The sequence below is a fragment of the Pelophylax lessonae genome (assembly GCF_965119305.1).
Source record: "Pelophylax lessonae genome assembly, chromosome: 9".
In the NCBI taxonomy this organism is placed as follows: Eukaryota; Metazoa; Chordata; class Amphibia; order Anura; family Ranidae; genus Pelophylax; species Pelophylax lessonae.
The window spans coordinates 265,534,811-265,551,208 of record NC_138776.1 but is presented as its reverse complement, the minus strand read 5'-3'; the positions used below and the strand labels follow the sequence as shown (position 1 = coordinate 265,551,208).

General features: G+C 45.7%; 4 protein-coding genes across 4 annotated transcripts in view; all 4 read right to left on the bottom strand.

The window, feature by feature from the left end:
* Positions 1-16,398, bottom strand: part of LOC309564445 (uncharacterized protein) — a 382,799-nt gene that overhangs the window by 58,268 nt on the left and 308,133 nt on the right.
* LOC309562642 (uncharacterized protein) overlaps positions 1-16,398 on the bottom strand; it is a 124,256-nt gene that overhangs the window by 32,057 nt on the left and 75,801 nt on the right. The gene's annotated exons all lie outside the window — the stretch shown is intronic.
* On the bottom strand, positions 52-9,719 carry LOC309562986 (uncharacterized protein). The gene is made up of 2 exons (XM_082267312.1): positions 8,750-9,719; positions 52-798 (listed from the first exon to the last, which is right to left on the bottom strand). Exons 1-2 carry the CDS (start codon positions 9,666-9,668, stop codon positions 98-100), a joined length of 1,620 nt encoding a protein of 539 aa, XP_082123438.1. The 5' UTR covers positions 9,669-9,719; the 3' UTR covers positions 52-97.
* On the bottom strand, positions 9,688-16,245 carry LOC309563938 (uncharacterized protein; the record flags this gene model as incomplete). Its single annotated transcript, XM_082268569.1, has 6 exons — positions 9,688-9,692; positions 9,902-10,096; positions 11,308-11,449; positions 13,285-13,488; positions 13,851-14,048; positions 16,147-16,245. 6 exons carry the CDS (start codon positions 16,243-16,245, stop codon positions 9,688-9,690), a joined length of 843 nt encoding a protein of 280 aa, XP_082124695.1.

The window sequence follows — 16,398 nt, the reverse complement described above, 5'->3', positions numbered from 1 at the left end:
GAAGATATTTCCAGTACTCAAGGCAGTAATACACCTCAGGGGTTGTGTGGGACCCCTGATGTACAGGAAGACAGGACTTGAGTGAGGAACAATTCCCTCACTCGGGACAGGAAAGTGGCCTCTCTCCCGTGTGCAATCTCTGATGTCTGCAAAGACTGGACTGGAATGAAAAACATTTCCCGCAATCAGGACAGGAATACGGCTTCTCGCCTGTGTGGGATCTCTGATGATAATAAAGACTGTACTTATCTGAAAAACATTTTCCGCACTCAGGACAGGAAAGTGGCTTCTCCCCAGTGTGCAATCTCTGATGTTTGTAAAGATGTGGCTTCTGTGAAAAACATTTCCCGCACTCAGGACAGGAAAACGGCTTCTCCCCCGTGTGAGATCTCTGATGTTTGTGAAGATTGGCCTTCTGTGAAAAACATTTTCCGCACTCAGGACAGGAATATGGTTTCTCCCCTGTGTGCGATCTCTGATGTGTGTTAAGATGTGACTTGACTGAAAAACATTTCCCGCACTTAGAACAGGAATACGGTTTTTCCCCCGTGTGAAACCTCTGATGTGTAACAAGATGTGCATTTCTAGAAAAACTTTTCCCGCACTCAGAGCAGAAAAACGGCTTCTCACCCGTGTGTGATCTCTGATGATAATAATAAACAGACCTATCTGAAAAACATTTCCCGCACTCAGAACAAGAAAAAGGCTTTTCCCCCGTGTGAGACCTCTGATGTGTAATAAGTTCTGATTTCTGAACAAAACATTTCCCGCATTCAGTACATGAATACGGCTTCTCACCTGTGTGCAATTTATGATGTTTTTTAAGATGGGATTTAGAACTGAAACACTTATCGCACTCAGTACAGGAAAACCTCTTTTCTGTTGGAAGGATGACACTGTCCCTCACAGGCTGAGGTTCCTCAGGATAAGAGGAATACGATGGTCCGGCACCGTCCCTCACAGTCTGAGGTTCCTCAGGATAACAGGAATACGATGGTCTGGCACTGTCCCTCACAGTCTGAGATTCCTCAGGAAAAGAGGAATACAATGGTCTGGCACCGTCCCTCGCAGTCTGATGTTCCTCCGGATAAGAGGAATACGATGGTCTGGGACCGTCCCTTGCAGTCTGAGGTTCCTCAGGATAAGAGGAATACGATGGTCTGGGACCGTCCCTCGCAGTCTGAGGTTCCTCAGGATAAGAGGAATACAATGGTCTGGGACCGTCCCTCGCAGTCTGAGGTTCCTCAGGATAAGAGGAATATGATGGTCTGGGACCGTCCCTCGCAGTCTGAGGTTCCTCAGGATAAGAGGAATACAATGGTCTGGGACCGTCCCTCGCAGTCTGAGGTTCCTCAGGATAAGAGGAATACGATGGTCCGGCACTGTCCCTCACAGTCTGAGGCTCCTCAGGATAAGAGGAATACGATGGTCCGACACCGTCCCTCACAGTCTGAGGTTCCTCAGGATAAGTGGAATACGATGGTCCGGCACTGTCCCTAAAAGTCTGAAGTTCCTCAGGATAAGTGGAATAAGATGGTCCGGCACTGTCCCTCACAGTCTGAGGTTCCTCAGGATAAGAGGAATACGATGGTCCGGCACTGTCCCTCACAGTCTGAGGTTCCCCAGGATAAGAGGAATACGATGGTCTGGCACTGTCCCTCACAGTCTGAGGTTCCTCAGGATAAGAGGAATACGATGGTCCATCTACACGGTGTGGTGCCGCATGGACATTTGAGGTAGCCGGGTTTTCTCCTGGACTATACTGTGTGATGTCCTCATCTTCTACTTTACAGACTGGAGACAAAGTGAGACAATCCTCTGAGGTTTTCCTCATCTCCCGTCCATCTACTAAAATAGAAATACAAAGATTATTACTAGACATCAGCAGATTGGTTCCCCTAAACCAGGACTCCGCCCACATCAGGCAGCTTTGTCTCTGAAGATCTTACAATTCCCCCCTCAAGGTAACTAGTAAATGGGTCCTCTGATCTCCTACCAGTTCATTTCTTTATTCATGGACCTTAGTCAGAGAGTGAGGAAACAACGAGAACTGTCTTTTATAGGAGTGACAGTGATGAGGGGATTATAGGACAAGTGTCCCCTCCCCCTCTATCACTCATCGCCATCTTCCCAACACAAGAAGTCCTGCACTTCCTTATTTAGTCCATGATTTAGTCATGAATAACAGCGGGGCTGAGCCCCACCAGAGGTCAGAAAGTGAGGAATGTTATTTAGTAATTAGGGGTGGCCTAAATGTTTACATGAGACAAGTTGCAGAGGTCCCACACCGCTGCCTCCCATCTCCTGGGACTGCACTCAGTGACTTGGGTGTGAGACTATACAGACATATCCCTCCACCCGGCACAGCCAGCAAATGACAGAGCAAGTAACCCTGGGGGAATTGCTCTATCGTTTATCCTGCTAGACCCAGAACATGGGGCAGAAGACCCAGGACACATGCCTCAGGTGCCTAGGTTGAGCATTGCCTATTGGAATTTCAACATTTTGCCACCAGTTGAACCCCAGAATCTCCATAAATCTAGTCAAGATACATAAATTGCGTCTGCAGTACAGAGAAGGAAGATTATCATAGGGGAATACAGGATGGGGAACACAGCTCAGGAAAGTGCAAGGAAAGTGATATCACACAGTCTCTGCCCTACTCTGGACCAATCAGTGAGCAGTATGGGCGGAGAAATGTACTTAGTGTTAATGACCCACCTATGCTGATCTCTGTAGGAGTGTCCTCCTCTATAAATGTCCCCGTTATTCCATCCTCCTCCATAGACTGCTGATCATCCCTCACATACGTCTCTTCTTCTTCTGCTTTAACCTCAACTTTTATATCTATCAGATCTTCACCCTAAACCAAGAGAAGGATCACAAATATAATCTGTTTTAATATTAAGACATTACATAAAAAATCCCACACATCAGCTCCACAAATCTATGTTCTAGATGCTCTGTCCCACCAACCTTGTAATAGTGAGGGATGGTGTGACCTTCCTGTGTGGAATCCCGGGAATACAGAGGACGGGGACATCTCTCTGGTGGTTTCCCATTATTAGGTGGCTCCATCACATCCCCGTGTCCTGAAATCTCCTCCATCACTCCATACTCTTCATCCTCCTCTTTATACTCTACTTTAACAACAATATTATCATCCCCAAGGTTTCCACTCTGCAATATATTAAAAAACATTTATTGTAACAAAAATGCTTATGTATAAAGTATAACTATTAATGATCATTACTCACATACCTGATGATGGTGAGAGATTGTGTGAACTTCCGGTGCGGAATCCCGGGAATACAGAGGACGGGGACATCTCTCTGGTGGGTTTCTATAGCTGGATGATTCCACCATGGTGTCCTGGTATAGATCTTTGTGTCCTTTTGGAAATTCTGACTCCTCCATCACCCCATCCTCATCATCCTCCTCTTTTATCTCTTCTTTAACTCTAACTTTACAATCACTCAAGGTTCCACTCTGAATATAAAATAAAAATGACATCAATGGTAACAATGCAGATAATGTACAGATCCTAATGATACTATCAGTGATTGTTCCTCATCTACCTGATGATGGTGAGGGATGGTGTGACCTTCCTGTGTGGAATCCCGGGAATGCAGAGGATGGGGACATCTCTCTGGTGGGTTTCTGTTACTTGATGGCTCCATCATGATGTACTTTTGTGCTTCAGAAAGCTCCTCCATCACACCATACTCCTCATCGTCCACTTTAAGCTCTTCTTTCACAACAGTATTATAATCCCCAATGTTTCAACTGTGAGTAGATAATAAAACATTAATTGAAACAAACACATTGCAAAAATGTGAGGTCATTGGGATGTCATAGGATTCTCTGACTCTCGTTGGAAGGACGTTCGATGGAGAGACGCTCTGTGAAATTTCATTACACACAGAATAATTTCCCCCGGGTGCGTTCCTCCTCTCCTAAACTGAAATATGTCTTTGGGCTTTGCCAGAACACATCATATTCCTGTAATCTCTGTGTACTCCGGAAACTTTAATGATCACACTTTAGGATGAATATCTAAGACTGGGATCATTTATGAAAATAAAGACATACATATTCCAATCCACCCCCCCTGCCCCGAAACAAATCCCTCCATCCCCCACCACTAATAAAAGTCGTATAACTTATTAGTATCGACTGACGAGGTGGGAAAGGTGACACTACTACAAAATGAAGGAAATGTTCCGGCCCCGTAAGTGGGGAAATGTTTTGACCCTGAAGGGTTTAATCTAGGTTTCTACACTATATATGTGTGTATCATCATCTGCTGGAGATAAAAGACGTCACAGTTACTATGGAGGAAGAGGACAAATATGATGAGGGGGGGTTACTGAGTGTAAATAGAAAATAATATCTTATTACCTCCTCTGCTGCCAGTTCAAGCAATGTCTCCTCTCTACTTCCTCCTGACTCACTGCTAACCTGGAAATTCCTATTTATACCTGACCTCACTTCCTGTTTGTACCTGACATCACTTCCTGTCTTCCATTGAGACTTCCTGTCTGGAGAGAAGGGAGATCACGGGGTAGGTAATTCTCACGTTACACACCACCTACTGGAGCTGAGAGAAATACCTCATAGTGTGAACACGGCCTTTTGCTGTGTATGTATGTACTGTATATCCTTATAAATGGGGTTGTTCCATGAAAAAACCCTACCCGTGAAAATTCCCTACCCTCGTCACTTCCTCTTCACATACGTCATGGAACAGCTGAGCCGCTTCCCACTGCGCATGCTCATAGCTCCGGAGGGTAGGGAATTCTCACGGGGTAGTGTTTTCTAACGTTACACCACATCAGCTGTTGCCGCGGGTACAGTAAATCATCTCCGCTGCCACATTAAATCATCTCCGCTCCTACCCCTGTGACTTCCCTGATCTCGGCTACTAAATTTAAAAGCGGCGGGTGTATGAAAATATAAATCACGGAGATCTCGGCTCCATGATTTATATTTTCATAGACCCGCCGCCGCTTTTACATTTAGTAGCCGAGATCAGGGAAGTCACAGGGGTAAGAGCGGAGATGATTTAATGGTGCAGCGGAGATGATTTACTGTACCCGCGACAACAGCTGATGTGGTGTAACGTTACACATCCCTACCCTCCTGAGCTCTGAGCATGCGCAATGGTAACCTGCTCAGCTGTTCTATGACGTATGTTCACCAGAAGCGATGAGGGTAAGGAATTTTCACGAGGTATGGTTTTTAACATTACACCGGTCATCTCCACTCCCACCAAGGGGGAGAAAAATAGATTACTGCTTAATCCAGCCTTTCTCAGCTAGGGTTCCGTCAAAGGTTTCTAGAGGGTTCCATGAACAATGTCTGACAAAGATTTCATGACGACAAAAGATGTTCTTCTCCTACTGACCTAAGGGGTCCTTCTCCCATTGGTCACCAATGTAAGAGACCACTAGTTTCTAGGGTTTTTGAGTAATAAGCAATTTCTGTCTCTTAGTAGCAAATGGCATCTAGGGATCAGCAAGACAGCTCGATCTGTACCTAGTTTCGAACCGAACCCAGTGCTTTGCCGGGGGGGGGGGGGATTTTTAAAATTGAAGAACACAGAGCAAAGATTAGGAAGTGGGAATTTTAGACGGCGACTACCATGAAATATCACTAAGCATCACACATGAATGCGGTCGGCCGGAATGGGGAAGTACACACGGCCGGAAAAGGTCACATATGGAAGTGACGTCAAACCCCACCCAAGGGTGGAAATGACTTTACCACAAGCCCGACCATCCGCAAAGGCCAGGAAAAACATTCCAGCCTGGCTAAATTGACCTCCCCCACCACAATCCGGGTAGGGCTGCAATGTTTTTCCGGGCCTTGCAGATGGTCATGCTTGTAGTGCCGTCATTTCCGCCTTTGGGCGGTGTTTTACGCCACTTCCTTACATGACCTTTTCCGGCCGCATGTACTTCCGCCATCCGACTGATTGCGCGAAGGTGGCCACGAGGAAATGTAGGTACTTTGGCGCCTCCAGCGTCGGCATTCCTGTGTCCCCTCCTGCACCGGTCCTGTGCTTTCTCCTTTCTTTTCTGTTTTTTGATTGTTGCCTTGTTCCTCTTACATAGAGACCATAGCTGAGTGTTTGGCCTGCGTCTACATTGGTTGCCTACAAGGTGCAGTGTTCATCATGGTTTCCCTCTAGCTTGAACACATCCAACATATTTTTTTGAAGGTATTAAAAGTCCCCCCCCCCCTTTTTTTTCTCTTCCTTCTCTCTGAGATGGGATATTATATATACAGTATCTCACAAAAGTGAGTACACCCCTCACATTTTTGTCCTATCTTTTCATGTGACAACACTGAAGAAATTACATTTTACTACAATGTAAAGTAGTGAGTGTACAGCTTGTATAACAGTGTAAATTTGCTGTCCTCTCAAAATAACAACACACAGCCATTAATGTCTAAACCGCTGGCAACAAAAGTGAGTACACCCCTAAGTGGAAATGTCCAAATTGGGCCCAAAGTGTCAATATTTTGTGTGGCCACCATTATTTTCCAGCACTTCCTTAACCCTCTTGGGCATGGAGTTCACCAGAGCTTCACAGGTTGCCACTGGAGTCCTCTTCCACTCCTCCACGATGACATCATGGAGCTGGTGGATGTTAGAGACCTTGCGCTCCTCCACCTTCCATTTGAGGATGCCCCACTGATGCCTAATAGGGTTTAGGTCTGGAGACATGCTTGGCCAGTCCATCACCTTTACCTTCAGCTTCTTTAGCAAGGCAGTGGTCATCTTGGAGGTGTGTTTGGGGTTGTTATCATGTTGGAATACTGCCCTGCGGCCCAGTCTCTGAAGGGAGGGGATCATGCTCTGCTTCAGTATGTCACAGTACATGTTGGCATTCATGGTTCCCTCAATGAACTGTTGCTCCCCAGTGCCGGCAGCACTTATGCAGCCCTAGACCATGACACTCCTACCACAGTCTGCCTCTACATCCTCTAGGACCTTCTGCCAGTACGGCATCCATATCCTCTCCATTCCTTCCTGCCTCTGCATCCTCTAGGACCTTCCCCCAGTACGGCATCCATATTCTCTTCATTCCCTTCTGCCTTTGCATCCTCTAGTACAGCATCCATATCCTCTACATTCCCTGCTGCCTCAACATCGTCTAGGACCTTCCTCCAGAACGGCATCCATATCCTCTTCATTCCCTCCTTCCTCTACATCCTCTAGGACCTTCCTCCAGTACGGCATCCATATCCTCTTCATTCCCTTCTTCCTCTACATCCTCTAGGACCTTCCTCCAGCCCCGCATCCATATCCTCTTCATTCCCTCCTTCCTCTACATCCTCTAGGACATTCCCCCAGCCCCGCATCCATATCTCTTCATTCCCTTCTGCCTTTGCATCCTCTAGTACAGCATCCATATCCTCTACATTCCCTGCTGCCTCAACATCGTCTAGGACCTTCCTCCAGTACGGCATCCATATCCTCTTCATTCCCTCCTGCCTTTGCATCCTCAGTCTAGGACCTTCCTCCAGAACGGCATCCATATCCTCTTCATTCCCTCCTTCCTCTACATCCTCTAGGACCTTCCTCCAGTACGGCATCCATATCCTCTTCATACCCTTCTGCCTCTACATCCTCTAGGACCTTCCTCCAGTACGGCATCCATATCCTCTTCATTCCCTCCTTCCTCTAGGACCTTCCTTCAGTACGGCATCCATATCCTCTACATTCCCTCCTGTCCCTACATCCTCTAGGACCTTCCTCCAGCCCCGCATCCATATCCTCTTCATTCCCTCCTGTCTCTGTATCCTCTAGGACCGGCATGTTGGGGTCTGACACTGCTTGGGAAACTGGGGTGGGAGAAGAGGCAGGAGACGTTTTTGAGCTCTGGACAAAGATAGCTGTATGAAGGTTGTAATCCTTCCACGGAATGGTTTCAATGTCTACTCTACTGTCACGTATAATAGCTCATTTATTTGTAGAAGTCCATGCCTGAGAAAAAAACATTAAGGCATTTATAAAAGAAAATTGTTGGCAAATCTGACAAGTATTCACCCAGACATGAAAAATTCTGGCCACATTTCAATAAACAGTGATTTCCTATGATTGTCAGCTCCATCTAGTGGCCATGAGGCATTTTTCCTAAAAAAAAAACTACCTCCGTCAGTAAAAGTAATGTAATTCCACATTATGGCCACTGGAAGGTGCCAATGATCATAGGAAAATACTGTAGGTAATAAACTCCGACCAACATAGTCACATTTGTTCAACAGTTTTTTTTTTTTTTACAAAAACAGACCACTAAGTGTGAAAGTTTCCCCCACAAAATGCACTCAGCCAATGAAAGGTAAGGACTCCATTTTTATTTTTCTCCTGTTATCAATGGCCAACACGGGACAACACTTCATCCATGTCTTTGGTGATCTCGGATCTCCTTATGAAGTGTTTCTTACATGATGAAGATCAGCCATGGAGTATATCTGAGGTGTATATCAGGATGTGCTTCTTCCCCACATGTCCACCAACATTCATATAGAAGACATTTCCCGCACTCAGGGCACTAATACACCTCCAGGGTTGTGTGGGACCCCTGATGTACAGGAAGACAGGACTTCAGTGGGGACCAATTCCCTCACTCAGAACTTGAAAGTGGCTTCTTCCCTCTGTGATATCTCTGATGTTTGGAAAGATGGGACTTCTCTGAAAAACATTTCCTGCACTCAGAACAAGAATACGGCTTCTTACCCGTGTGCGATTTCTGATGTCTAGAAAGATGTGACTTCCTCGCAAAACATTTCCCACACTCAGGACAAGAATATGGCTTCTCTCCCGTGTGCAATCTCTGATGCCTCTTTTGAGTGGACATGTCTGAAAAACATTTCCCGCACTCAGAACAGGAGTACGGTTTTTCCCCCGTGTGAGACCTCTGATGTGTGAGAAGTTGGGCTTTGATTAAAAAACGTTTTCCGCACTCAGAACAGGAATACAGCTTCTCACCCGTGTGAGACCTCTGATGTCTGACGAGTTCCGATTTTTGTGCATAACACATCCCGCACTCAGGACAGGAATACGGCTTCTCATTCGTGTGTGAACTCTGATGATAGGAAAGACTGGACTTATTTGAAAAAGATTTCCCGCACTCAGCACAGGAATATGGCTTCTCACCTGTGTGCAATCTCTGATGGCAGTAAAGACTGGATTTACTTGAGAAAAATTTTCCACACTCAGGACAGGAAAGTAACTTTTCCCCCGTGTGCAATCTCTGGTGTCTACAAAGACTGGAAGTACATGAAAAACATTTTCCGCACTCAGGACAGGAATATGGCTTTTCAGCCATGTGTAATCCCTGGTGTCTGGAAAGGTGTGACTTCATTGAAAAACATTTTCCACACTCAGGACAAGAATACGGCTTCTCACCCGTGTGAGACCTCACATGTCTGTTAAGAAGAGCCTTATTTGAAAAATATTTCCCACACTCAGGACAGCAGTACGACTTTTTCCCCTTATGAGACCTCTGATGTGTGACAAGCTGTGATTTTTTCACAAAACATTTCCCGCACTCAGAACAGGAATGCGGCTTTTCTCGTGTGTGGGATCTCTGATGTAAAGAAAGATGTGAATTCTCTGAAAAACATTTCCCGCACTCAGGGCAGGAATATGGCATCTCACCTATGTGAGATCTTTTATGCTCATTAAGACCAGATTTAAAATAGAAAGACTTTCCGCACTTGGCGTCGTCCCTCACAATCTGAGGTTCCTCAGGATAAGAGGAATACGATGGTCCGGCACTGTCCCTCACAGTCTGAGGTTCCTCAGGATAAGAGGAATACGATGGTCCGGCACTGTCCCTTACAGTCTGAGGTTCCTCAGGATAAGAGGAATACGATGGTCCGGCACTGTCCCTCACAGTCTGAGGTTCCTCAGGATAAGAGGAATACGATGGTCCATCTACACTGTGTGGTGCCGGATGGACATTTGAGGTAGCCGGGTTTCCTCCTGGACTATACTGTGTGATGTCCTCATCTTCTACTTTACAGCCTGGAGACAAAGTGAGACAATCCTCTGAGGTTTTCCTCATCTCCCGTCCATCTACTAAAAAAGAAATACAAAGATTATTACTAGACATCAGCAGATTGGTTCCCCTAAACCAGGACTCCGCCCACATCAGGCAGCTTTGTATCTGAGGATCTTACAATTCCCCCCTCAGGGTAACTAGTAAATGGGTCCTCTGATCTCCTACCAGTTAATTTCTTTATTCATGGACCTTAGTCAGAGAGTGAGGAAACAATGAGAACTGTCTTTTATAGGAGTGACAGTGATGAGGGGATTATAGGACGAGTGTCCCCTCCCCCTCTATCACTCATTGTCATCTTCCCAACACAAGAAGTCCTGCACTTCCTTATTTAGTCCATGATTTAGTCATGAATAACAGCAGGGCTGAGCCCCACCGGAGGTCAGAGAGTGAGGATGGGGGGAGAACAACCAAGATGAAGACTGGACTGATCCTGAAGACCACCATCATTGGGTTACTGACACCTCCCTCATTATCACTTTCTGTTTAAGGTTCCAAACTTGGAGGAAGTTATCACATTATTATCAACATGTAAAAGTCTGTCCAAAAGACCACCATCATTGGGTTATTTTATAACAGTGGGTTGAGGGTAGAGAGCAGAAGTCAGGCCTTTGTAACGCAGAACCTATTGTATAAGATGCAACACTTACGACTATATAGTATCAGAATCATGTAATGTACAACATAGAGTATATAGTGCAGGGGTCAGGAGTATGCAGTGTACAACATAGAGTATATAGTGCAGGGGTCAGGAGTATGTAGTGTACAACATAGAGTATATAGTGCAGGGGTCAGGAGTATGTAATGTACAACAGAGTATATAGTGCAGGGGTCAGGAGTATGTAATGTACAACATAGAGTATATAGTGCTCCCTCCGGCACAGCCAGCAAAATAAGAGCAAGTAACACCAGGAGAATTGCTCTGTCAGAGATCTTGCTAGAGCCGGGCATGGGAAATAAGACCCAAGACACATACCCCAAGTGCCTAGGTTGAGCATTGTCAATGGTGAAAATCAACATTTTGCTGCCAGTTCAACCCCAGATTGTTTATAAATCCAGTCTAGACACATAAATTGTGTCTGCAACATGGAGATCTAATGTGCAGGACAGGCAACACAACTTAAGAAAGTGGCCAGGGTATCACAGGCTGATATTACCCAGTCCCCGCCCTACTCTGGACCAATCAGTGAGCAGTATGGGTGGAGGAATGGATTTAGTGTTAATGACCCACCTGTGCTGATCTCTGTAGGAGTGTCCTCCTCTATAAATGTCCCCGTTATTCCATCCTCCTCCATAGACTGCTGATCATCCCTCACATACGTCTCTTCTTCTTCTGCTTTAACCTCAAACTCTATATCGATTGGATCTCCACTCTACATCAAGAAAATGAGAGAAAATATCATCTGTAAGATACACTGAATAAAATTATAAACGCATCACTTTTGTTTTTGCCCCCATTTATGAGCCGAACTCAAAGATCTAAGACTTTTTCTATGTACACAAAAGGCCGATTTCTCTCAAATATTCTTCACAAATCCGTCTAAATCTGTGTTAGTGATCACTTCTCCTTTGCCGAGATAATCCATCCACCTCATAGCTGTGGCATATCAAGATGCTGATTAGACAACATGATTATTGCACAGGTGTGCCTTAGGCTGGCCACAATAAAAGGTCACTCTAAAATGTGCAGTTTTACTGTATGGGGGGTCCGAAAACCAGTCAGTATCTGGTGTGACCTCCATTTTCCTCACGCAGTGCAACACATCTCCTTGGCATAGAGTTGATTAGGTTGGTGATTGTGGCCTGTGGAATGTTGGTCCACTCCTCTTCAATGGCTGTGTGAAGTTGCTGGATATTGGAAGGACCTGGAACACGCTGTCATATACGACGATCCAGAGCATCCCAAACATGCTCACTGGGTGACATTGTCCGGTGAGTATGATGGCCATGCAAGAACTGGGATGTTTTCAGCTTCCAGGAATTGTGTACAGATCCATGCACCATGAGGCTGCGCATTATCATGCTGCAACATGAGGTGATGTCATGGATGAATGGCACAACAATGGGCCTCAGGATCTCGTCACGGTATCTCTGTGCATTCAAAATGCCATCAATAAAATTAACCTGTGCTCGTTGTCCATAACATAAGCTTGCCCATACCATAATCCCACCGTCATCATGGGCCACTCCATCCACAACGTTGACATCAGCAAACCACTCACCAACACAACGCCATATACGCTGTCTGCCATGTGCCCTGTACAGTGAAATCCGTGATTCATCCGTGAAGAGAACACCTCTCCAAAGTTCCAGACACCATTGAATGTGAGCATTTGTCCACTCAAGTCGGTTACGTAGACGAACTGCAGTCAGGTGGAGACCCCGATGAGGACGACGAGCATGCAGATGAGCTTCCCTAAGATGGTTTCTGACAGTTTGTGCAGAAATTCTTTGGTTATGCAAACCAATTGTTGGAGTAGCTGTCCAGGTGGCCGGTCTCAGATGATCTTGGAGGTGAAGATGCTGGATGTGGAGGTCCTGGTCTGGTCTCAGACGATCTTGGAGGTGAAGATGCTGGATGTTGAGGTCCTGGGCTGGTTTCAGACGATCTTGGAGGTGAAGATGCTGGATGTGGAGGTCCTGAGCTGGTGTGGTTACACGTGGTCTGCGGTTGTGAGTCCTGGTTGGATGTAATGCCAAATTCTCTGAAACGCCTTTGGAGACGGTTTATGGTAGAGAAATGAACATTCAATTTATGGGCAACAGCTCTGGTGGACATTCCTGTAGTCAACATGCCAATCGCTCGCTCCCTCAAAACTTGCGACATTGTGCTGTGTGATAAAACTGCACATTTTAGAGTGGCCTTTTATTTTGGCCAGCCTAAGGCACACCCGTGCAATAATCATGCTGTCTAATCAGCATTTTGATATGTCACACCTGTGAGATGGATGGATTATCTCGGCAAAGGAGAAGTGATCACTAACACAGATTTAGACAGATTTGTGTACAATATTTGAGAGAAATACTCCTTCTGTATACATAGAAAAAGTCTTAGATCTTTGAGTTCAGCTCATGAAAAATGGGGGCAAAAACAAAAGTGTTGCGTTTAAAATTTCTTTCAGTGTATAAGCTTTACTATTGTGACATCACATAGAAATCCCCACATTGTCTCCACGAGTCCATGTTCCAGATGCTCTATCCTACCAACCTTGTAACAGTGAGGGATGGTGTGTTCTTCCTGTGTGGAATCCCGGGAATACAGAGGACGGGGACATCTCTCTGGTGGGTTCCTGGCATTAGGTGGCTCCACCCTATCCTTGTGTCCTGAAAACTCCTTCATCACTCCATACTCCTCGTCCTCCTCTTTATACTCTTCTTTAACATCAATAATATTATCCCCAAGGTTTCCACTCTGCAATATATTATAAAACATTTATTGTACCAAACATGATTGTGTATAAAGTATAACTATCAGTGATTGGTCCTCATATACCTGATGATGGTGAGGGATTGTGTGACCTTCCTGTGTGGAATCCCGGGAATACAGAGGACGGGGACATCTCTCTGGTGGGTTTCTGTTATTAGGTGGCTCCATTGTGATATAGGTGTGTCCTCCTGAACGTCTCTTCATAACACCACCCTCCTCTTTTATTTCTTTTTTAACATTAATATTATAATCACTGAGGTTTCCAGTCTGAATATATAATAAGACAATCATTGTAACAAACATGCTTGTGTTTAAATCAGAGCTACGAATAATTGATAATCATCTACCTGATGATGATGAGGGATGGTGTGACCTTCCTGTGTGGAATCCCGGGAATACAGAGGACGGGGACATCTCTCTGGTGGGTTTCTGTTATTAGGTGGCTCTATCATTTCCTTGTGTCCTTCTAAAAACTCCTCCATTACACCATACTCCTCTTTATACTCTTCTTTAGGAACAATATTATCATTGCTGAGGTTTCCACTCTGGAATATATTATAAAACATGTATTGTAACAAACATGCTTGTGTACAAATCATAACTACCAACAGTAGTCAATCTTCTACCTGATGATGATGAGGGATGGTGTGCTTTTCCGTTGTGGAATCACGGGAATACAGAGGACGGGGACATCTCTCTGGTGGGTTCCCATTACTGGATCCATCTGTAGGAAACACACACACTGACTGAATACATTGTTTCTATGTGTTTATCAGTTGATGGGGGATCTAGGTGGATCCTCTGTCGTGTCGGATAATACCTCCCGTCGAAGAATGCATCCAAACCCGCAATTTCTCATATAACAATGAATACTCTGTAATCCAATCCGTCCCCATAGATAGAACAGAGAGCGAGGCAGAATCTGGCAATAGATTCTCTCCCCTGCGCGACCAGCCATAGCCCGCCCAATAAAATTTCGATCCTGCTATGACGCTGCGCGCATGCGCAGATCGTCAGGCAGAATCTGACGATTCTTCCCGCAGTCTCCCGCCGAAGAATGCATCTGAGGGACTGCGCATGCGCAAGATGCATTCTTCGATAGGAGGCATTATCCGACGCTACACCCTCCGTACTGCTCTCTCCTTTACAATAAAGTCTCCTCTTACCCGGTGATGTGAGGGGCGGCTGATTCTCCATCATGATGTCCTTGTAGAGATCCTTCTGTCCTTCTAAATACTCCCACTCCTCCATGGAGAAATAGACAATGACATCCTGACACCTTATAGGAACCTGACACACACAATGATACAGTCACCATCCAGACACATCCCTTGTCTGTTACTGGATAATGTCCCAGAATTCCCAGCAACGCTCACCTCTCCTGTCAGCAGGGCAGTGATCTTTGTGACTTCCAGAATCGTTTTAATTCTCTATTCTATCAGGGGTGAGGTAGAAGCAATGTGATGGTCAACTTCACAAGAGGGAAACTTGCTACCTCATACCACATTGAACTTCCTGTCTGTAGCTGACATCACTTCCTGTCTTCCATAGAGACTTCCTGTCTGGGTAAAAGTGAGATCACCACCTTGTGGAGTTCAGAGGAACTGCAGACCCGTGAAACATCTCACAGTGTGAACACGGCCTTGTGCTGTGTGTGTATGTACTGTATATCCTTATAGATGGGGTCATCTCCACTCCCACCAAGGGGGATAGAAATATATTACTGCCTAGTCCAGCCTTTCTCAGCCAGGGTTCCTCCAAAGGTTTCTAGGATTTGAGAAATGGAGAACTTTTGTCTCTCAGGAAGAAGGATTTAATGATGATGTTAGAATGTCTTTCTGCCCCTGACTACGGATATAAGGGGATCCTTCTCCCAACAGTCACCAATAAGAGACCAATCAACAAACCACTTGGAATGAGCTCCAAATTTGGAATGAACTCAGGTTTAAATACAATTTAGCTTGTTTGTGGGAGTCCATCACGTACCTAGTGCTGGAGGCCAATGGAGAGAGATAGCTAACCTTGCGGCTAAGCTCCAGACCCCCTTGAGGGTGAAAATAGGAGAGGGCAGGCCCAAAGTTGCACGGGCCGCCTGCTGGACTGTGTGCAGAAGGTTCCAGAGTACAACTGGTGTGCTGGCGCCCGTGAGGTGTTACAGGTCTTGGATAATGCTGAGACTGGAGTGTTGCCAGAAGGAAGCCTAGGTCAGAAGCCAGGTGGATAGCCGAGATCAGGAGCCAAGTGGGTATCAGAGCGGACGTGGTCAGGTGGCTAGCCAAGGTCGAACACAGGAAGCAAGCAGGAGACAGGTCAAGGATAAACCAGGTCATTAACAGGAGACACAGGGATAGCACTGGAGGAGCCGAAGAGCAACCAGAAACTAAAATCACTGGCAGGCTTCCTTATAAAGGCCCAGGTGAAGTGCTGGTAGAGATGCTGGGTCCTTGAGTCCTTCTTCTGTCAAAGTGCTGGTAGAGATGCTGGGTCCTAGAGCCCTTCTCCTGCTGTTGGTGCCCTGACAGAGTCGGTAAATGGCTGAAGAAAATGAGTATTATTCAGCTACGTTGAACATCCAGTTGCAGCATTACAATGACTGCTAAATATGGCAGCTTCCTGAGGATGATCTTGATGTGGAATCTGTACTTGTGTTGGAGACCTAAAGACAAGATATGTGGTGATGAAGAGATCTTTCAACTGTTGTCCAATGAGCCATGAACACAGCTCTTCACCAGCAGAAACCATGGTTACTGGAACTCAGAGTCAGCCTATCTACTAAGCGTAAGGGTGCTCAACCTGTGGCCCTCCAGCTGTTGAGGAACTACAAATCCCATGAGGCATTGCAAGGCTGTAATTTAAACAAGCATGACTCCCAGAGGTAGAGACATGATGGGATTT

What these genes read in the sequence shown, in the direction of transcription:
- LOC309562986 (XM_082267312.1), bottom strand. Translation starts at nt 9,668, where the DNA reads ATGCCATATTCCTGCCCTGAGTGCGGGAAATGTTTTTCAGAGAATTCA. An exon ending in ACATCAGAAATCGCACACGG is followed by an intron (nt 799 to 8,749) that starts GTAAGAAGCCGT and finishes AATTGCACACAG; the next exon opens with GTGAGAAGCCGTATTCATGT.